At 43.5% G+C, this 18,169-nt stretch overlaps 1 protein-coding gene across 10 annotated transcripts in view; it reads left to right on the forward strand.

Annotated features, from left to right (window-relative positions):
* LOC117151124 (protein trachealess-like) overlaps positions 1 to 18,169 on the forward strand; it is a 141,144-nt gene that overhangs the window by 34,974 nt on the left and 88,001 nt on the right. For 3 of the 10 annotated variants that reach the window (XM_033323808.1, XM_033323810.1, XM_033323813.1), the window contains 2 exons: positions 8,061 to 8,108; positions 16,744 to 16,773. The exons of 2 other annotated variants lie outside the window; for them this stretch is intronic. In XM_033323808.1, coding sequence (XP_033179699.1) covers positions 8,061 to 8,108; positions 16,744 to 16,773 — 78 coding nt within the window. The remainder of the gene's footprint in view (positions 1 to 8,060; positions 8,109 to 16,743; positions 16,774 to 18,169) is intronic. 5 more of the 10 variants (XM_033323809.1, XM_033323812.1, XM_033323816.1 and 2 more) reach the window with 2 other exon arrangements.

The following is an 18,169-nucleotide window of genomic DNA, read 5'->3' on the forward strand; positions in this document are numbered from 1 at the left end:
TTCGTAAAGCGGGCAATCTTGCGGAGGCCCTGTTCCCTCAGCCAGGTTAATAATTATTGAACTATCGATTAAATGCACCGGCGAGCTGATTGATCAGCGTTTATATCGCGAATACATCGGCCACGTCCGCTCCCTACAATTTTAAACCGGGTGCTCATCTTTCAAGTGCATCGCGACCCTCTAACTTTGAACGAGCGCGTACTGCCGATCGCGTTCGCGTGTGAGTCGCTTCTTCTACCGAGCTTAATGGCGTTGTTCGCCAGAAATTATCGATAATGAATGAAAAACGTGTCCGGATTACAGGCTGTTTGTGCTTTTCCTCTTTCATTCATCTTGTCCCTCTAATGATTTTAATTAATGTTACTCTCGTCGACTCTTAAGCGATACCGATAATCAAATTTTTACGAACTAAGGACGGATAAATGCCGCCGTTGCTTTTTTATCTCAATTTTCTAATTGTGCAATTACTCGGTTTTACGACCGTTGAATTAAATTACGTTCCATTTAACCGCGGTGTTATTTAGATATATGTATGTCATAAACCATCGTGATGCGATGTCATTCGTTATCTTCTTTCTTATCTCTTATCCTCTTTCTAATCCTCTAATATCTGTTTCCTTGCGATACAACGTCGATTATTGTTTATCCAGGAAAATATTTTCATTCAATGGATACCGATTATATCCATTCGTAACTCTTTGTCCTCTGACAAATTCGAATAAATGGAGTTCTGGCAACTGTACTCTCGGATCCAAAGGACTATCTCCATTAACCAAACACAACTCGACCTTACATAAAAAAAACTAATTCATCAGTGATCGATCGCGCACCGATCGCGATAAGGTCGGCCCGCTATCGTAATAACAGAGGAACGACGGGTCGTTTGCCGGAAGCCGTGATCGGCTCGAGCCAAGGATACGCGTCCCGGCCTGGTATAAGCCTGGTCTCTTAAACAACCGCGTATTTTTTTGCTGGCGTTCGATTTAACTGGATGTCGTTACTACGCTCGGCATTGTTGTCCGCCGATTCGTTCATCGATTCATCCTTACTTTCCCGCTGAACGTTGCTTCTACGTGTGTCTGTCCATCCTCTGCTCCGTACCTCCTCTTTATCCATCGTTCTATCTCTTTTCCTCCATTACCATGGCCGATAAGTTGGTCTTCGTTCGGCCTGGCCTGCCGATCCGATCCGATCCTATATTTATTGTATCGAGAAGACCAGAGCCGCCGCATTCCTCGCGCATGCGCCGCCCGTAATGAGCGGTCTCCAGTCCTGTCTGTCTTTCCATCCCGTCCGTCCATGCGTCTGTCCAGCCGACCGGTCGTAGCCCCCCTCGCTCACCCTTTCACCCTTCCACCGCCTCCACCTCCACCTTGGCCTCCTCCGCCTCCACGTTCCTCGCCCTCTTCGGCTTCTTCGTCTTTCTCGCTCGAACTCCTCCGCCTTTCAAGATCGTAGCTCTTCTTCTTTCTTACGTTCTCTTCTCCTTATTCTTCTACTTTTGCTTCTGCCTCTTCTTCTCCGCGTGTTGTTGCTGCTGCTGCTGGTTGCTACTCCGGATCGGTGGCTTCTGGATCCTCCTCGAGCATCGGGGATCGACGATCATCGCAGCTTTACGGGAAACGCGTTCGTTGGCCTGCCCCTGTTCGCTAAGAGAATCCGGGGCTAGATTCGCTCGGAATTATTGCAATATCATTCGAGATATTGGTGTTTTATTTCAGAAACTTCCACACCATGTAATGTACGTACTATGCGTGGCACACGTTGATATCGGAATAGTTATACGTTATAGTATAATAAGAAGGTAGTCGTTAATAGTCTCGAGTTCCCGACTGATCTCGAAGGAATTATAAGCGATATCGAGTCGAATCTCGATAGCGATTTTCATCGAATCGCGCTAATATCCGAGAACCTAAATCCGAATCTCCCTTTTTTTCTTATCGGTAATACGATCCCAAATGAAGGATGAATAATTCTCTCGCTCTTGAAAATTACCAGGAAATTATTAAATAATCAATTTCTAACGATATCAAAGAACACCAGCTTCTTCTTCAATTTCAATACTACGTAATAATAGGATTTTGAAAAAGCGCGAGAATTCACAAAGATATAAGAAAAATTGTTTTCTCGAGAAAACAATGTAGTAACTTTGTTCGATGCAATATGCTGGACTGAAAGATTGACGAGAAAGAAGGGAACAGGGAGAACTCCGTGTAGAAACGCGGATAACGAGGCAGTGGCCAAGCCAATAGGAAAGATTCGCTTCCGTGGTTTGCTTATCGATTCAAATCGCGTGCAGCGTGTATGAATGAAGGAATGAGTGGGCGAGTCGAGCCACCGGTTGAATGGAAGGCCCACGGGTGACCACAAGGCACACGCGCGCGTACAAACATCTCTCTTTCTTTCTTTCGTTCTTTTGCACGCTCTCCGTCTCTCCGTCTCTGTTTCTCCGTACGTTTCGCCGCCGCGCCTTCCTTTTCTCTCTATCGTACGGTTCTCTTCGTATACTTGACCCTTGCGGCGAGAATCCGATGAAATCGTTCGACGCCATCCACCTTGGAGCTTTCACGGTGTGTCGCGGTGTCTTCTTCGATTCGTCTCCCTGTTGCAACCGATATGAGATAAGCGAATGGTTATTCGCATTATACATCTTCTTAACATCGACTAACGTGATTTATAATTTTCTTCTTTGATGCGATCGATAAATGAGAATGTGATCCTTTTGGAAAACTTACAGATAGCTCCGACTTGATGGTATTTTAAAACTATAAGATATTTCGATGTATCGATTAATCGGCTGAGTTCTCCTTTTACACGCGATCTAATATCTATGCGATAGATCGTCGATGTTACAAGAAAAGGAAGGGAAACAAATTGTATTTCAAAGAAGGCAGACTCCAACGACGCGCGCCAAAAACTCGGAAATTTAGCATTCTGCGTAAATCAAGTACAACTTCTTAATGCTCGCAAAACATTGTACACAGCGTGTACTTCCCTAGTTAAACTCGAAAACGATTTGAACGTGTAACCACATAGTCTATTCACGTAGACGTACTTACGTTTACGCGTAAACGAAAAAATCCTTAACGGGCGTAAGAGCGGTCGTGTCCAGCTGGCCGCGAAACTATCGTTACAAGGATCGTCCCGGTACAGTTTCCGTTTCTTCTGACAGTTAGCCGGGGCGACAGTTTTACATCCGTTCGATTCATTAATTCAGAGCTCGTCCGCGATGTCTTTTATCGGGTGGCTACCGTCCGAGGTTAACGATTCCACGTAAGAAGCCCCAGACTCTCCCTCTAATAGCTTGTATCGGCATTCCTGCGATTCAAAAAATGTGCCAAACCGCTTCCCTCACCCTCGGCCTTTTGCATTCCGGCTTTTTTCGCCCCGTCATCGATATATATTTGCTACGTGGCGGATTTTCTTTTCGGCCTACGCGGGTTTCACGGTATTCGCTAATTAATATAATCGCGCGCCGCTCGTTGCTCTTCTTGCTCGTCCGCCTTTAATGGAAAATGTGTGGCGCGCAACCACTCGAGGACATCGTTTTCATCTTCTCGATGCCAATAGCGAAACCAGGTCTTCTACGTTAATCCTCTGTAACGCTCTACAACTTGGAAATTACTCACGTTCACAGATATCAACGCATCTGTCGGTTTTGGTATGGAACGCGAGTTAATCTTATTCCAGATGATTTTAGATTCTACGGATATAAATCTTGTATTTCGTATTACGAATATGACTGTAACGATGTGTCGATGATGCGAGATGGATAAACGTTAGGTTGGTTCGTATGAAATGTTCTCTATCGAGGTGCATCAATGGCATCTGTTAAATTTTATCTTCAATTAACAAGTATATCAAGGAGAAGGAGATTTGACGTAAACCACGCATCTACGGTATTAAGAAGCTTCGATAGTAATCCAGCTGAGTAATTTTCTTATCCACGGATTATTAAAAAGAAAGCTGTAACGATTTCGTTTCAACTGGCGAGTTCGCACTCGTCTTTCTCGAGTTAACAGGTTAGAATGGAAGACGCGCGAATGAAAGGCAGAAAACAGAGAGCTGACGTAAGAGGAAGAAGGAGGATCGGGAGCACGGCCATTGGGGGGACACGCGTATCGCGGTGAAGCCAATTTCGAGAGCGCTTTGTGCGGCACGCTGCTAAAAATGCGTGGCGAATCGACAGCGAGGATCACAGGCTGACGGGGCAGCTTCAAGATCCATCCTGTCCCGTAGGATCTTGAACGGGCATCGGATCCGGTCAAAGCATTCCATTGTAGTGGCCCTGCTCTTCTAGAAACGATTCCACCGATCCGCTCGGATTCGTGGTGTTTTTCGCCATCTGCCGCCGCCGTGGTAAAGATCCCCCTATGATTGGCTTCTTCTCATCAGCGTAATGCGACAACATTAACCGGTGGCCACCGTTGCTTCCTCGTCTTCGTGTATCCTCCATGCGTATTCATGGCGACTAACTACGCGGTACGCGTGTATTAATTGACAAATAACTTTTTACCGCGATCGCTGGACCCGTATACGGGTCGCATTGTCCGCGATTATGTACGTCTCTGCGCGCGTGAGAGAGCTTTTCTTCTCTCTGTCTCTCTCTTTCTATTTCTTTCGATTTTTTCAGTTTTTTTCCTTATACCACCCTCCTTATACCCTGGTCGGGCTGCAGCGGCAATGAAATGCTGTTTTCCGAAAATGGCGCTGGAATGAGGACAGGTCTCCGGTAGCGGCGCGCACGCCGTCCTATCATTTAATTTGGTATCGGATACTTACTTCTGCCCTCCGCTGAAACCCTCGGCTTAAGCCTTTTCTTTGCGTCCTCCCTTCCATTCCGTGCACACACACGCCGCGCTCGACCAACCTTCGTGAACCCCGCGAGAGGTGCTTTTTGCCACGGACACACCGACCAGCTCCAAATCCATTTTTACTCCGTGCCGAGCTTAGAGAGAATGTTACTTGGTTCTTTCGTGCGTGATTCGTGCGAGAGGGGTTGTTCGAGGCAGTGCAGAGATCTTTGATACTTCCGCGTAGAAGACGTTTAAAGATATCGATGTTGTTAATTCTGTTGCTATGTATGTTTGATGTAAAAAATATAAAAAATCCATGAGATTCCTCTTATACGGTAGGAAGATATATTTGCGAAGAATTTGCGAATATCTTTCGACCGTCTTTTTTGAAAAGGTTTTGATAAATAAGAGAATTCTTTGTAAAGCTGGCAGAGAGCTTACAGAGAGCTGTATTAAAGATGTCGATAACTTGAGTCTTCTAATATTCCCATTTGAAGGTATCGCCTTATTTATCACCTCGTGAATCGATTATCGAGTATTAAAAGAAACCAGGAAACCATTTAGCCTGCCATAAAACGTGTAACCGGTAATTACATATTACACACATGCTTTAATCGATTCGAGACAAAACACGGAACACTGTGTCTACATTCCAGAATTTATTCCAACATATCTATCGTGGCTACACGTTGATCAGAACAATTTCCACGTGCATGTAATTCAATTACAGATGATTAATACCGCATCGTGTCAAAGATGAATTTAATACCCAGAGATATTTCTACCCTTCTATATTTATTGGTATTTAATATCTACGCTTGCAAATCTATAACCCTATACATATTTATAACTCGATAATAATCTATTTCTGGTAATTATTAGTCATCATAAATTTCCAATCAACTTTATTTTTTACTCATGCGCGAAACTAATTCGCTGTTGAATTCGTTTCTTCTAATTACATATTTTTAAGCTTCGTATTAACAGCTCTTTCTTCTGACCATATCAGAAATATTATTAGCACTCGTTGAAATTGATAAAAAATTCTTCGTTAACATTCTACGCGTACGATTGGATCGGTAATCGATGAGAAAGGTAGAGAAGGATGGAAATCTGGTAGAAGAAGCGCTCATTAGCACTTATGTAGCGTCTACATCGTCGGTGGCAATGAGCATCATCGTGTCGTAACAGTTCAGCATAGGAAACGTCTTCGTAAAAGGAACGTCCAGCGGTTAGGCTCCGAGCTTCTCTGTAGACGTGCACCAGCCGGACTAGTTACCGGTTAAGGCGTTATAAAATCTAGCGTAACCAGGCTACGCTTCACTTTTTCTTTCGTAGGAAAAGTATCGTGCGTTTGCTAATGAGAGGTTGCTTGGTTGTGCTTCATAATTAAGCCGGTGAAAGTTTCCCATATTTCCTGATAAAATCCCTTAACATAACAATCGGAAGTCTTTCTCGTAATACGTATCGATAAAAATATAGATGTTTGTGGCTCTTTCTGCAAGAAAATAATTCAGTATTTCGATTTATGACGCGTTTTAAAATTCCAACGAATAAGGATATTGTTTAAAGAGAGTCAGAGTTCAATTTTTATCTCTTTTATCTATTGGAAAAGGGGAAAAATATATACATATATCGGTGTGATATCAGTTTGTATCCTGGCAACATTAATACATTCTAAGAATATAATCCCATTGGGTTTTAATAGGCGATCTTCCCTTCGAGAGAAACTTTCGGATCGAAAGAGGGGTGACGTTGTGGCATAGACACAGATACGCGATCCACCATCGAGATAGCCCGTTTTATTGGCATCGTAGCCCTTCTGATCTCAGGCAAATGAAGATGGAGCACCGACTTCTTGCGTGTCGTGATCAAAAAAACATGATCGCGTAACTTTGCCCCGGAAGACGTAGCAATTGTGATCTGAAATTTTGTTTTTTCGATATATTCTTGGAAATATGATACTCGAAACAATATGTAGCGGTACATGAGTCGGAGGACGATGCGAATCGAGAGCGACTCATGTTGTTGTTTTGCCTCGGAATATTGACACCGTCTGAACGTACAAAACGTAACGATAAACAAACTCCGGGCAAAACAATGTCGCCGTTACGTATAAATAAAGCACCAGTATAAATAAACGAAAATGATCGTTAAAAGAATCGGTATCGGGCATTCTTATAACGATCAGTATCATTATACTATAATGTACGGGTATCGAGCATTTTTCAGCGGACTACGATGCTAAACTCTTCCAAAAAACTATCGCTTACCTGAAAACCACCAGCGAGATCCACGTCGTTCGCAATTAACAGCGACATAACGAGTTCTCGAGCAACCGTGCAGACTCGCCCAAGGGTTAAACATCCCTGGTCGAGGGGTAGGAGCGCGTGTGGCGCGAGAAAGTCGTGCTAGGGGCGCGCGCAGTGAGCGACAACCAACTGGTGGGGGTGACGTTTGACGGGGGTGGCTCGGGCAAGGCCGAGCATGAGACCGACACGCGCCTCTACTCGATGACACTTATGCACACGCCCTCAGACCGCGTGCGTGTTGCGCCTGTCAAAAGTCTTGTCCTCGGTCGCGATACTCGCGCGCTCGTCCTCTTCTTCCTCCCTTTCTATTCCTCTTCGTCATCGGGGGTTGTACTTCGCAACGTCCACTCGCGTCGAGTCGTTGCTCGACCACGTGTTACTCGCTTGGATACGAATTTGGAAAGAAGAGGAGGATTTAACGATGGAACTTTCTTTTCGGACACGGTTTCAGTGACGCTTTGTGATCGTGAAAATTTGACAAAACAGACTTCTGAACGAAGTTGTATCGCGAAGAGGAGGACAAATTTTCGTTATCGTACTATAACTTTGATTTTCCATTCGATTTCACTGACTTTCGGTGATCTTTTGGTGAACACTGACGGGATGAATGTTTTTTTCTTGCTGGTGTCATTTGGGCAAAGAAACGTTGTTAGAGAGAAATTGTTTGGTGATTTGTCAACTTGAGAAGATCTGATTTGTTCGATGGATATTTGGGTTATTTGAAGTGATCGGAAGGGTACTTTGAAGTAGTGGGTTATGAATAGACACAATGGGGTGGGATTCTGAGGGTTGGTCTCTTCGGGATTGAACAGAGAGACAGTAAAAGAACGATGGACGCGGAAATGTACAGCAGAATGTGGCAAACGCCTAATCTGTACAGCACGTATAAATACCCCGCTCTAATGCAGCTGCAGGCGAACAATAACGAATTTCATTCGTGGTTTCATTCTAGGAAACCGTCCATGGACGACGTTGGAAATCCTACCTCTGTCAACGCACGGTGAGTACGTTTTATCCTGTTGAGTAATTTCTCGCGAGTGCTTGAGTTTTCGGTGTTGCTTCGAATCCTTGATATTTCTGTGATTTTTCTTCGATGATTGGACATTGTAAATATCAATCGTGTTTCAAAAGTATAGAAAATGCCAACTTATTGTATAAACATGTGCTTCTAGCTTTTAATAATCCAACGTATGAAGCAGCACCCTATAAAACTTTTTCAAAAATATATAGCAGCATTCTTTCCTTTTTTTATGAACTACAAGCGAAATTTTCTAACGGTGTAAAATACTTACCGTTAACATCTACGAATGAAACTACAATTTGTCTATAAAAATCGCATTTCAAGTTCCTACGATCAGATAAACCACAAACCAACTCGATCAATTGTCGACTTAGTCGTCGACGCATCTACAATCGTTTGCAATTGCAAAATAGCAATTAACACTTTGACGGACAAATTTGATTAGGGCGAACTATTTCCAATACGCAATTCTAATTCAGTAGCCACGAACAATCGTTCGGACCATCGAAATATCGATATCGGTGGCAATCGGGAGCGAAAAAGCGGCGTCGGTACAGGTAAAATCATCCTGGACCGTGCTATCGGTCGCGATCATCTACCCTCTTTCGTCGGAGGCTTCGAGGACGGCCTATCTGCCGCAGTAACAATTGAACCCGTAATAGAATCACATTTATTCTTATTACCCGACGAGGTCAAGCGACCAACGAAACGCCTTGGCCCGATCCGAAGTCGGATCAGCTCTTCTCCTAAGCCATTTCACGAGCTGTGTTATTTCTCCCCCGGCGTCCACGCACACACGTTCCCCGTCACCGCTCTTTGTTCGGTCCTTCAGTCGAATCCTTCTACTTCCCTTTCTTACTTCGTCAAATTGTGTCGTCTTTGCTGTTTTCTTTAAACACACTGGAGTGTGTTTGAACGTAACTGAGATGGTTAGAGTTCATTTGTGGATTGAACTTCCAATATACTTTCAGCTTAGTAATTTTATATATGTATATATATATGTATATGTAATTGACATTAAATATGAAATATCGAAACATTAAGTTTAGTAGAATATGAGTGTGAAAGTAAAAGGGAAAGATTTGTCCGGTAGGTTTAACTTAACGATACGTAATGAGATGCTCGTGTTTCGTTCTCTCATTAATTTAAATTACGTTATAACCCCTGCAAGTATCATTGTAAGCCTAATCTACCCTATGCGCGTTTAACTCACGAAATTAGCATACCCTCGTACGCGTACCCTCTTAAGCTCAAACGCTGATAACCTATCGTTCAAATTCCTGTTGTTCCAAATCTGTCACTTATTGGTAAAGAATATTTTCTATATTTCTTTCGTTAATGATGATATTAATTTTAATAATCCGTCGAGAATAAATGAAAGAATAAAAAAGAGGTCGAGAGGCGAGATAAAATTAAAAGAAGATGTTACTCTTAGAGTTGCAAATGTGAGAAAGTCGAATGTAAAAATTATGCATTTCGCGAGTAAGAGGAACTGAATTTAAAAAAAATCATGCATCTTGTACTTGAAGGAATTATGCGCCCTCGGGATTTGTTTAATTAATACAACGATGACTCATACACCTATGCACCACAGTGCGTAACAAAGCATCTGCCACGGTGTATCTCGTTCTCCATCTCGCCACGTTCTTTAGGACTGAACCTACAAGACTATCAAAATCCTTTGCTCGCGTTATGAAGATGCCGCCTTGCAGATATATATATATGTATATATATATATATACATATACATGTATGTATGAAATTTCTGCAGAAGGTCCTAACCCATTCTGATGTTGACAATAATTCATCAGCCCGTATTGTTGTACGGCTGGTGAGACCAGAGGGACGACGCGGTTTCTCTTATCTTCACAGAGATTTCGTCAAAATTTCCGACCTCTGTTTTTCGCTTGTAGATCATTGTCTCTAGTGTGTAGCGTTAACCGGAATCTCGGTTAATGGCATTAATGCTGAAGATTAAATTTGGAGGGAGTCGTTGATCCATGCAAAATACTTCCCTTTCTACAAAAGACCAGGAAGTTTCCTAAATATTTTTTCGACCCAGTAAATCAAAATCTATTTAAAAAATACAAAATCTACATAGAGCAATAACCGCCGCAAGCAGTAGTTCTTCGTCGTTCTTCGTCTAGAAATCTGTTTGATCGCATTTCGCTGTCCGTTCGGACAAAGATTAAAATATCTCGATGATATAATTGAACGTTCGCACGTACTAATGGCGGGGCAGGTACGGTTTAACAGTTAAACTGCAGAGGTTCGTGTAACACGGCGGAACGGCGAGTAACCGTGAAGGTGTGATGATAAAGAAAAGGTACCTACGTGGGCGTAAACGGGTGGCGACCTCGGAGGCGTAACCAATGCTCCAGGCGACAACCTTATCGAATGGCAAGTATGCCTCTGCTTGGGCTGCCAACCTAACAAGCGGTCGGCCGAATCCTTTGTACGCGTGGAAACACGACCATTCGAGAAAAAATTGCGCTACTGGTAAAAAGATTCTAGCGATCGAACGTTCACTCGGTTATTCGAGCCGGTAAAAAGCCAAGTCGATGGACTCCGATATTCGAAGATCTCTTAACTTTAAAGATAGATTATGATTGATCAACGATCGATGAAGTTCATCTACAAGAAGATTCTGTCGTTGAGAATATTGCATTGGGAATTAATTTGAAGGAAATTTATTAATTATCAAACAAATCGACCTTTCCAAGATAAAATACCTCCGATCGTAGAAAAAGTTGCGTCTCCGGAAAATCTATTAGATCGAGCGTATCAAAATCTCGCCAAATAAGATACATCAACCGGCATCAACTCCGACAAACTGAATCAACTCGTCCAACCTCGTTAAAACTACCTTAAAAAACGTAACAACTGAACAAACCCGAAAAAGAAGGAGCAAAAACAACGTGAAAAAGACAAAGAAAAAGAAGAATCTTCTCGCGAGAGACGACATTCAGAGATTTCGCCGGTGAACATCAGAAAGGTCTCATGCAGGAACGGCCTCACCTGACTCCAGCCACCGTTACGGGAGACTCCTTCGGTGCCACTATTAATATTAATGCATTCCGCCGTTCTTGCGGCATTGTACTCGCGTTGACGGTGCTGCTCGTCCAACGTCCAACCTCGTTCCCCAACAATATCCACGCGGAACGCGCGTGTGCGAGCACGACCGAGACTCTTACGTTTATACGCGTTCGCGTCATCGTCGTCGTCGTCGTCGTCGTCGTCGGGTACTCGCATCTCACAGAACACCGTGTGGCAGCTCGTGTGTTCCCAACTTTCTTGGCCTCTCACAGGTCCAAATGGCTCCTCTGATTGTGTCCCGACGGTTTTGTGCCCGGTGCTGGCTGAATATTCAACCGGCCGATAAATAACGTTGAAAGGAAGAGAAACGAGCGAAACAATGACGAAGGAAGATTTTTCCCCGAGTTGGTTGGGACGGCCGCGTCGAGACATCGGCTTGGTACTTTTCTTATGCGACGAACGCGCGCAACACCTCTTCTTCCAGCCGACTCGTTCGGCCTCTATTGCCACGAAGAGTGCCCCGACTCTCCTTCTATTGTCGCGCGCGATTTCCTCCTGGTCTTATGAGAGCTCGACAATGCGCGTTTCTACACGCTCTCGCCTACCGTAACCAATGCCCCGCGTTACGCTCTGGACCGGTGATCTATACCGAGCATTCTTCTCTCTTCACCGTGTCCCGTGTTACCGGCTTGAACCGCGACTCCGTGCCTCTACTCCTTTTTTTCCTCCCCCTTTGTTTTCCAACTTTTTTACCGTTTCTTTCTTTTTCTCCCTTTCTCTCTATCTTTTTTCTTTTTTTTTTTTTTTTTTTTTTTTTTTTTTTTTTTTTTTTTTTTTTTTTTTTTTTTTTTTTGTTCAAATGACGAAAGGTTCTGTAGAGGCTTCTAAAGTTCTATGGAAGTGCGGAGAGGTTTGAGAAGGGAGTGAATGATTTGGAGGCTATGGTGTACGATGGATGTGTTGTTCGATGTTCGGTCAGTTTGTTAATGTTTTGCTTATATCGGATACTCAGTTTGTTTAATTCATACAAGAAGTTTACGATATACGAGTGTTCTTCTTTTCTTCCGACGACCGCCTTAGCGTGGTTCTTTGATGTTTCTTCCAAGTACTACATACTTGTTTACAGCCTGCCTGTCAGATTTACAGACTTTCTTTTGTATCACGTACATAAGAAACACATAATCGTAAAGATTTTTCTTCCTTTTCTGTGGAATATCCTCCGCGTAGAATTTCTCATCGTCCTCTTTTCCTTTCGTCTGTTTTTCTGCTAAGTATCGCAGAATCGAAAGTATACTTGCCAGGTTTTTCTCCTGTGATCTTCGATTATTTTATTTAACGTTAGGAGCGTCTAAAATTGTCAAGGTCTGCGTTCTTCTTAGAAAAGAAAAGAAGAAAGGAAAAGTCGCGTGACCGAATATGGTCCAAAATGGCGCAAGATTTAGAGAGCTACGAAGGGGGCATGCGCGTATCCACGGGGCGCCGATGCTTCACCACAAATCTTATTCCCTTGATCGACCAATATAAAGAAAGGATTATGCGAATATTCGGCTACGATATCTATCATCGTGAATTATCACGCCGTACGTTAGGACATTCGCGGAGACTTATTATCTGACATGATTTAGGGGAGCTAAAAAAGTTCCTGCACGGCCGAAAGAATACGCTGCCTCCGCATATTTTTCTGGCATTATACGCCATGCCGCGAGAGTATCAATTAAATGATAATGTGGTGATTAATAGGAATGATGCGGGCTGCTGATCGTTCGTTTCACAAAAAGGCACCTCTGCCACGAAACTAACGTTTACGAGATCGATGATATCTCGGCGAAAAAATCAAATCGGAGGGTAGTCGGTAGATTTCGGAGAACATTCGTCATTTTTAGTTGAAACACGATTGTTACGATATCTCCTGTTTCCAGTATAAATAAACAGACGAGTTTGTTAGCGATTCAAAGAGCGAGCTTGAATCGAGAGAAATTTCGGCGAGGCTCGATTATTTTTGACGTAGATTAAAAAGATTAATACGTAGAAGTATTTGCATAAATTTACAGTACGTGTTAAACGTTAAAAATCACCGATATAAACACACGAAGTAAGAGCAACTTTTGATAAATATCGATAAGATATCGATGACGTAGGAAGAGATACCAGAGACGTTTAGAAAATTCAAATACTCGTCGCATAAATTTTCTCAAAAATATAACCTAATTCTTCTTATTTCGAATCCTAGTTTATAACCTAGCTCCTAGCTAGCTTCAAACCACTGCCAAAAGTCAGTAAGTATCGATACAACGTAGCAATCGCACGAATACTTTCTAAGGACGAAGACATCGGGATATCGCTAACAGCGCTAATGAAAATGTAACGCGTAATACGCTCGTGAAAGGTATTTGTTTACAAGCTTCTGAATACTTCCGCGAGTCTGTGTACGTGCATGGTGGCATCGACAGGGCTAACAAGAGCCGTGAACGGTGAACCGATTCGGTCGACAAGGATCGGAGAACCGGGTGTAGAAAGAGGGCTGTGCGTCGGTTTAAGCAGTCCAGCGACGTCTCGCAAATTATAAGAACGTGCGTCCGGCGAATGCACGTGGCGCAGCCGAATTTCTGCACGTGGGACGAGCGGAATTCCTAATAAGTCAGGCGACTAGACAGAAGTCTCGCGCTCGCGCCCGGTATCGGCTCGTGCAGCTTGGTGTTCGACCAAGAGGGCCGAGATAGGAGTGACGTCACGGATACGTGGGATTCCTCTCGAGCAGCTGGATCACGTGCTGCGGCCGAACGTGAGGCTAACTTAAATGCGGATCAGGGAGAAACCGTTCCAAAACCGATCCCCAAATGAATGCAACCGGCCGCGATTCAAATTGTTTTCACGTTCTTCCGTTCGCCCGCGGTATCGACCCTCTCGACTCGTTCAATGAAGCTCCGAGGCTTCTTCTCCTCCTTTTTCGAGGTCAATAGCTCGATACACCGCTTCGACATCTTCTCGATGCCTCGAGTCTCGAGTCGACGTCGCGGACCAAACGAGAGATACCATTACGTTACCGCGGCTTTACAGACTTTGCTTAGTACCAGGCAACTCGTATCGTAGCGTTCGATTCGCTGATAGCGTATTTTGGTAGAGCGTTTTCGATAAATAGTATCTTCGATCGTGTCTAGAAGTGCTTCGCTGACTTGGTTGTACGTGTACTAAGAAAATGTTAACGTGGCGTTTAATTCGATGGTGCTGTCGACGGTGTATTTTGCTAGAGAATTTCTGATCACGTTTCGTTTGTTTAATAGCAGAGAATTTTTAACGTTGCAGCGACGATAGCGTATACTTATATGATTTTACGATAAAATCTTTTCTCCTTGTCAGTTCGATCTTCTTTTATTGTGAATTTAAGTTACGAAGTCAAGTAGATTGATTCTTTCTTTGAATTTCCATCGCATTTGCGAATATACATTTATATTTTAATGTGAAACCTCGTCGGAGGTTCGATCTCGTAGATCGTTGGAAAGTTTCGATTTCGATTCCGTCTTTCAGTTCCACCATCGAGTGTCTCGGTGTTATCTCTCGGTGGTCGGTCAATTTACACGACGCTGGGGTCCGCGTAAATAGAAGCACGACTGATTTAATTTCCCGTAATGGCAATTGACTGCGATTGTCGTGTGGCCATCGACGTTCCCAACGGAGGCCACGACTCGTCTTCCGCATTGAGACTTCGTGTTTTCTTCGATACCCAAGACGTCTCGAAAATTTGTTCGTCAAACGAAATTGCACTCGCTCTTTGTTAAGAACGAATTAGATTTCAATTTAAGAACGAAAAAATGTACAGACCGCGTGTTACGTATATACGTAGCATACGAAAATATATACCCAAAGAAAGGCGTGAATTATCACGTTTAACGAATAAAACAGATCTCTTACAGTAAAAGATCGAAACTGAAAGAAATAACGTCTGAATCAAAAGGATTCTCATATAAGCAACGCTTTCAACCATCGTTTTCCCTGTGGCTCCATCGAATAAAAAATTCCTCCCATCGCCACTAACCGAAAGAACATTCTCGCCGATTTCCAAGAGCAACCAAGAGCATCTTCTCGCGACTTTTTCCTATCCATCGAGTCAATTCAAACGATCGGCGCGTCCAAAATAGGAGAACGTGTACGTCGTTGGAGAGGAAGGGCGGAAAGAAACTCGCAGTAATTACGTGTTCAGCCTAATACGTCCGGCAGTGAAATGCCGCACGAGATCGAGATACTGGGGCCGAAAATTTCTCGGCGCAAAACCGGCCGGTTAACAATGGGTATTTTCATTAGTCGGGGCCGAGGCCCACGAAGACCGAACGGTAGGATATTTGATTCGGTTTTTATCGGTTCGTCCGACATTCCGAGCCGCGGGCCCGCGCACCCTCGATCACGGCCTATCGGAAAAACGCCGGCCTCTGCCGATCTTCTCGATCGCGATATCAGAAGAAGTTCCATTTAGGAGAAAAATAGCATTGTAAATGCAACGTGTCGCGGGGCTTGTTTGCTGTCGGTTCGAGTTTCGCGCCAAACAAAAACCATCGCTCCCGGTACGCTTGCTTCTTCTCCATTCTTCTTTGCAAATCGATTTCGGATCGTTCAGGAGCATACGACCGTGGTTTTTGGATTTACAGATCTCAGAAAATGGAATCGTTACTGAAAACAGAGAATTTGAATAACCACGGTGCGATTTTAATATTCGGAAGTTAAGTCAGTTCTTCTCGTAACTTTTCTAAATTCGCCGACAGTAAATAGTTTAAAGACTCTGGAACGAATCCACGAAACGCACACTTCACCTATTTAAATATTACTTCAAATGATTACCAACTGGATAGTCATCGACATGTTGCAGCTCTCATTATCAAAATGAAGCTGATCGATTTCATCCTTAACGATGTTCCCGAGAGGCACAGACGTATCATCAAAGTCACGTGAACGTATAGACGTTCTACGAAGACGTATCGAATCGCACACACGGACGCACACAAACATTGTCGCGGGTCCAAATTTTTCCACTTGGACAATGCCCGTGCAGGTTAGGGGCTGCAAAAACTAAACGGGTCCGGTCTTATCTAATCTCAATATAATTACGAGTGCACGTCATAAAATTGCTTATTATACTATGGAAAACTTGATTCGGGGACCATAATACGGGGTTTGGAAATTAACCTTACCCGTCCGTCTGCCTACCTACGCTGGTGATGATTATGTCTACTTATAGGTATAACTACTTATGTGCACCAAACTACCCGTCTACCGGCTCAAATAATATTCGCGGTTCTTCTCCCCATTTTCTTTCTTTCTCTTTCACTTTTTACCCACCTGAATCTTCGTCCAGCCACCCTTCACTTTTATCCTCCATCCCCTGCCTTCTTTCTTCCTTCGTTTTTCCCTTCCCTCTATCCACGCGGTTTCTTCTCTCGTTCTCCCTCGCTCTGAAAAGGCTGCACGAAACTAGTTTATAAAACGGGTCGGGCTAGCACACACTGGCTTTTATTCTGATCCAATGACCCCAGCGCCGGATCCTCTACCAATGCTGTTGTAGTGACGTATGCTTGTTTATGTGTTACAGATTTGACGAGAGACACTACGCTTTCGAAAGGTATGCTAGCACTTAGTCAGAATGCATGCCGAGTTCGATTCTTCTATTTGCCTTCGTTTCTTTTTTATGTGCGTTCATTTCCTTTTTATCTGTTGGTTTATTTCCTTTGATATTGGAGTCTTTCTTTTAATCCTTTTTTTCCTTTGCTTTGGCTCTTTTTATTCTACTTCTTCTACAGGCAGGATGTTTCTTATTGGAAGTAGATCGTTTTTTGAGTATAGCTATTTACTTGAATTTAGGGAAGAGATTGATGTGTTTTCTTTTTTTTTTTTTTTTTTTTATTGAGGAAATCACTTTTGTCGAAAAATAAAAATATTTATTTGGGATTCAACGTTTCTTTATACTTCGGAACTTGATTGTAGTCGTAAGCGCCGGTGCTAATGCTCTGTTTGCTATTATTCAAAAAGAATTTATTTCTATTTACAAATGATATTTGCTAGCAATTGAGCGACTCGCTAAAGGCCGAAGGATGCAAATCGCGCGATTGAAGGGGTCCGACGAAATTTCGAGGCAGCTGCCGTATGAATCGATGTGGTTGGATAGCTCGAAAATGAGGAGTAAACGACGTTGAGAATTTTTAAGGTATCGAGGACTTTTTTCTTGTGATGTAAATTACCTGGCAGCCGAACGTATACGCGATTCTCCGCAAGGTGATAGTTACCTTTCTACGGTGTTAGAAGATCGCGGAATCGCGAATCTGACGAATTTTCTCGAATTGCCAGACATTGTCATGTTAAATCGTTATCTGGCTCTTCCTTCAATACCATAGTTCTTCCTTATTCCCGTTAAAATATAATCCTCTCTTACTTCTTGCGATTTCGACTTCTCAAATTCGTTCAATTCACAAGCCCGTCGTATTCCAAGAAACTCATTTGTCACACATCGCATCCTTTTATTCCTTTCAAGCAAAAATCAACATCACAAAAACGCGAAGCCAAACAGCGGACCAACGAGGCAAAAAAGAAAACGATAAATTTCCATTAAAAACGTAATGATCGGCGAATACGCAGGTGAAGGATGGAAACGCGCGAGACGAGGAGCAAGCGTATTCGCGGTGAAGCTGGTAGGGCAGAGCCGGGCGAAAGTAATTATTGCGCTACTCGACGATTAACTTTTTTTCAGAGCCAGGCCCTCGCGCGCCCGCTCGCTGCTCTATGATTTCGCAGCCTGTATCAGCAGGATAATAACGTTCGAATATTCGTGGCAAGAACGGAACGTCGGATCGGCGTTAACCGGCACTCGAAGCCGCCACAGCCGAGCGTTCTGATCGAGCCGAGCATTTTTCCTTTGGGGCCACGAATGGTCCGGGTCCCAATTAGTCGAATAAATCGCCACGATAACCTAATAATGATTCTATTAACAATGTAAATGGGACTAAACTGCGGCGGGACGCGAG

The sequence above is a fragment of the Bombus impatiens genome, unplaced genomic scaffold, assembly GCF_000188095.3.
Source record: "Bombus impatiens unplaced genomic scaffold, BIMP_2.2 scf_1275, whole genome shotgun sequence".
Classification (NCBI taxonomy): domain Eukaryota; kingdom Metazoa; phylum Arthropoda; class Insecta; order Hymenoptera; family Apidae; genus Bombus; species Bombus impatiens.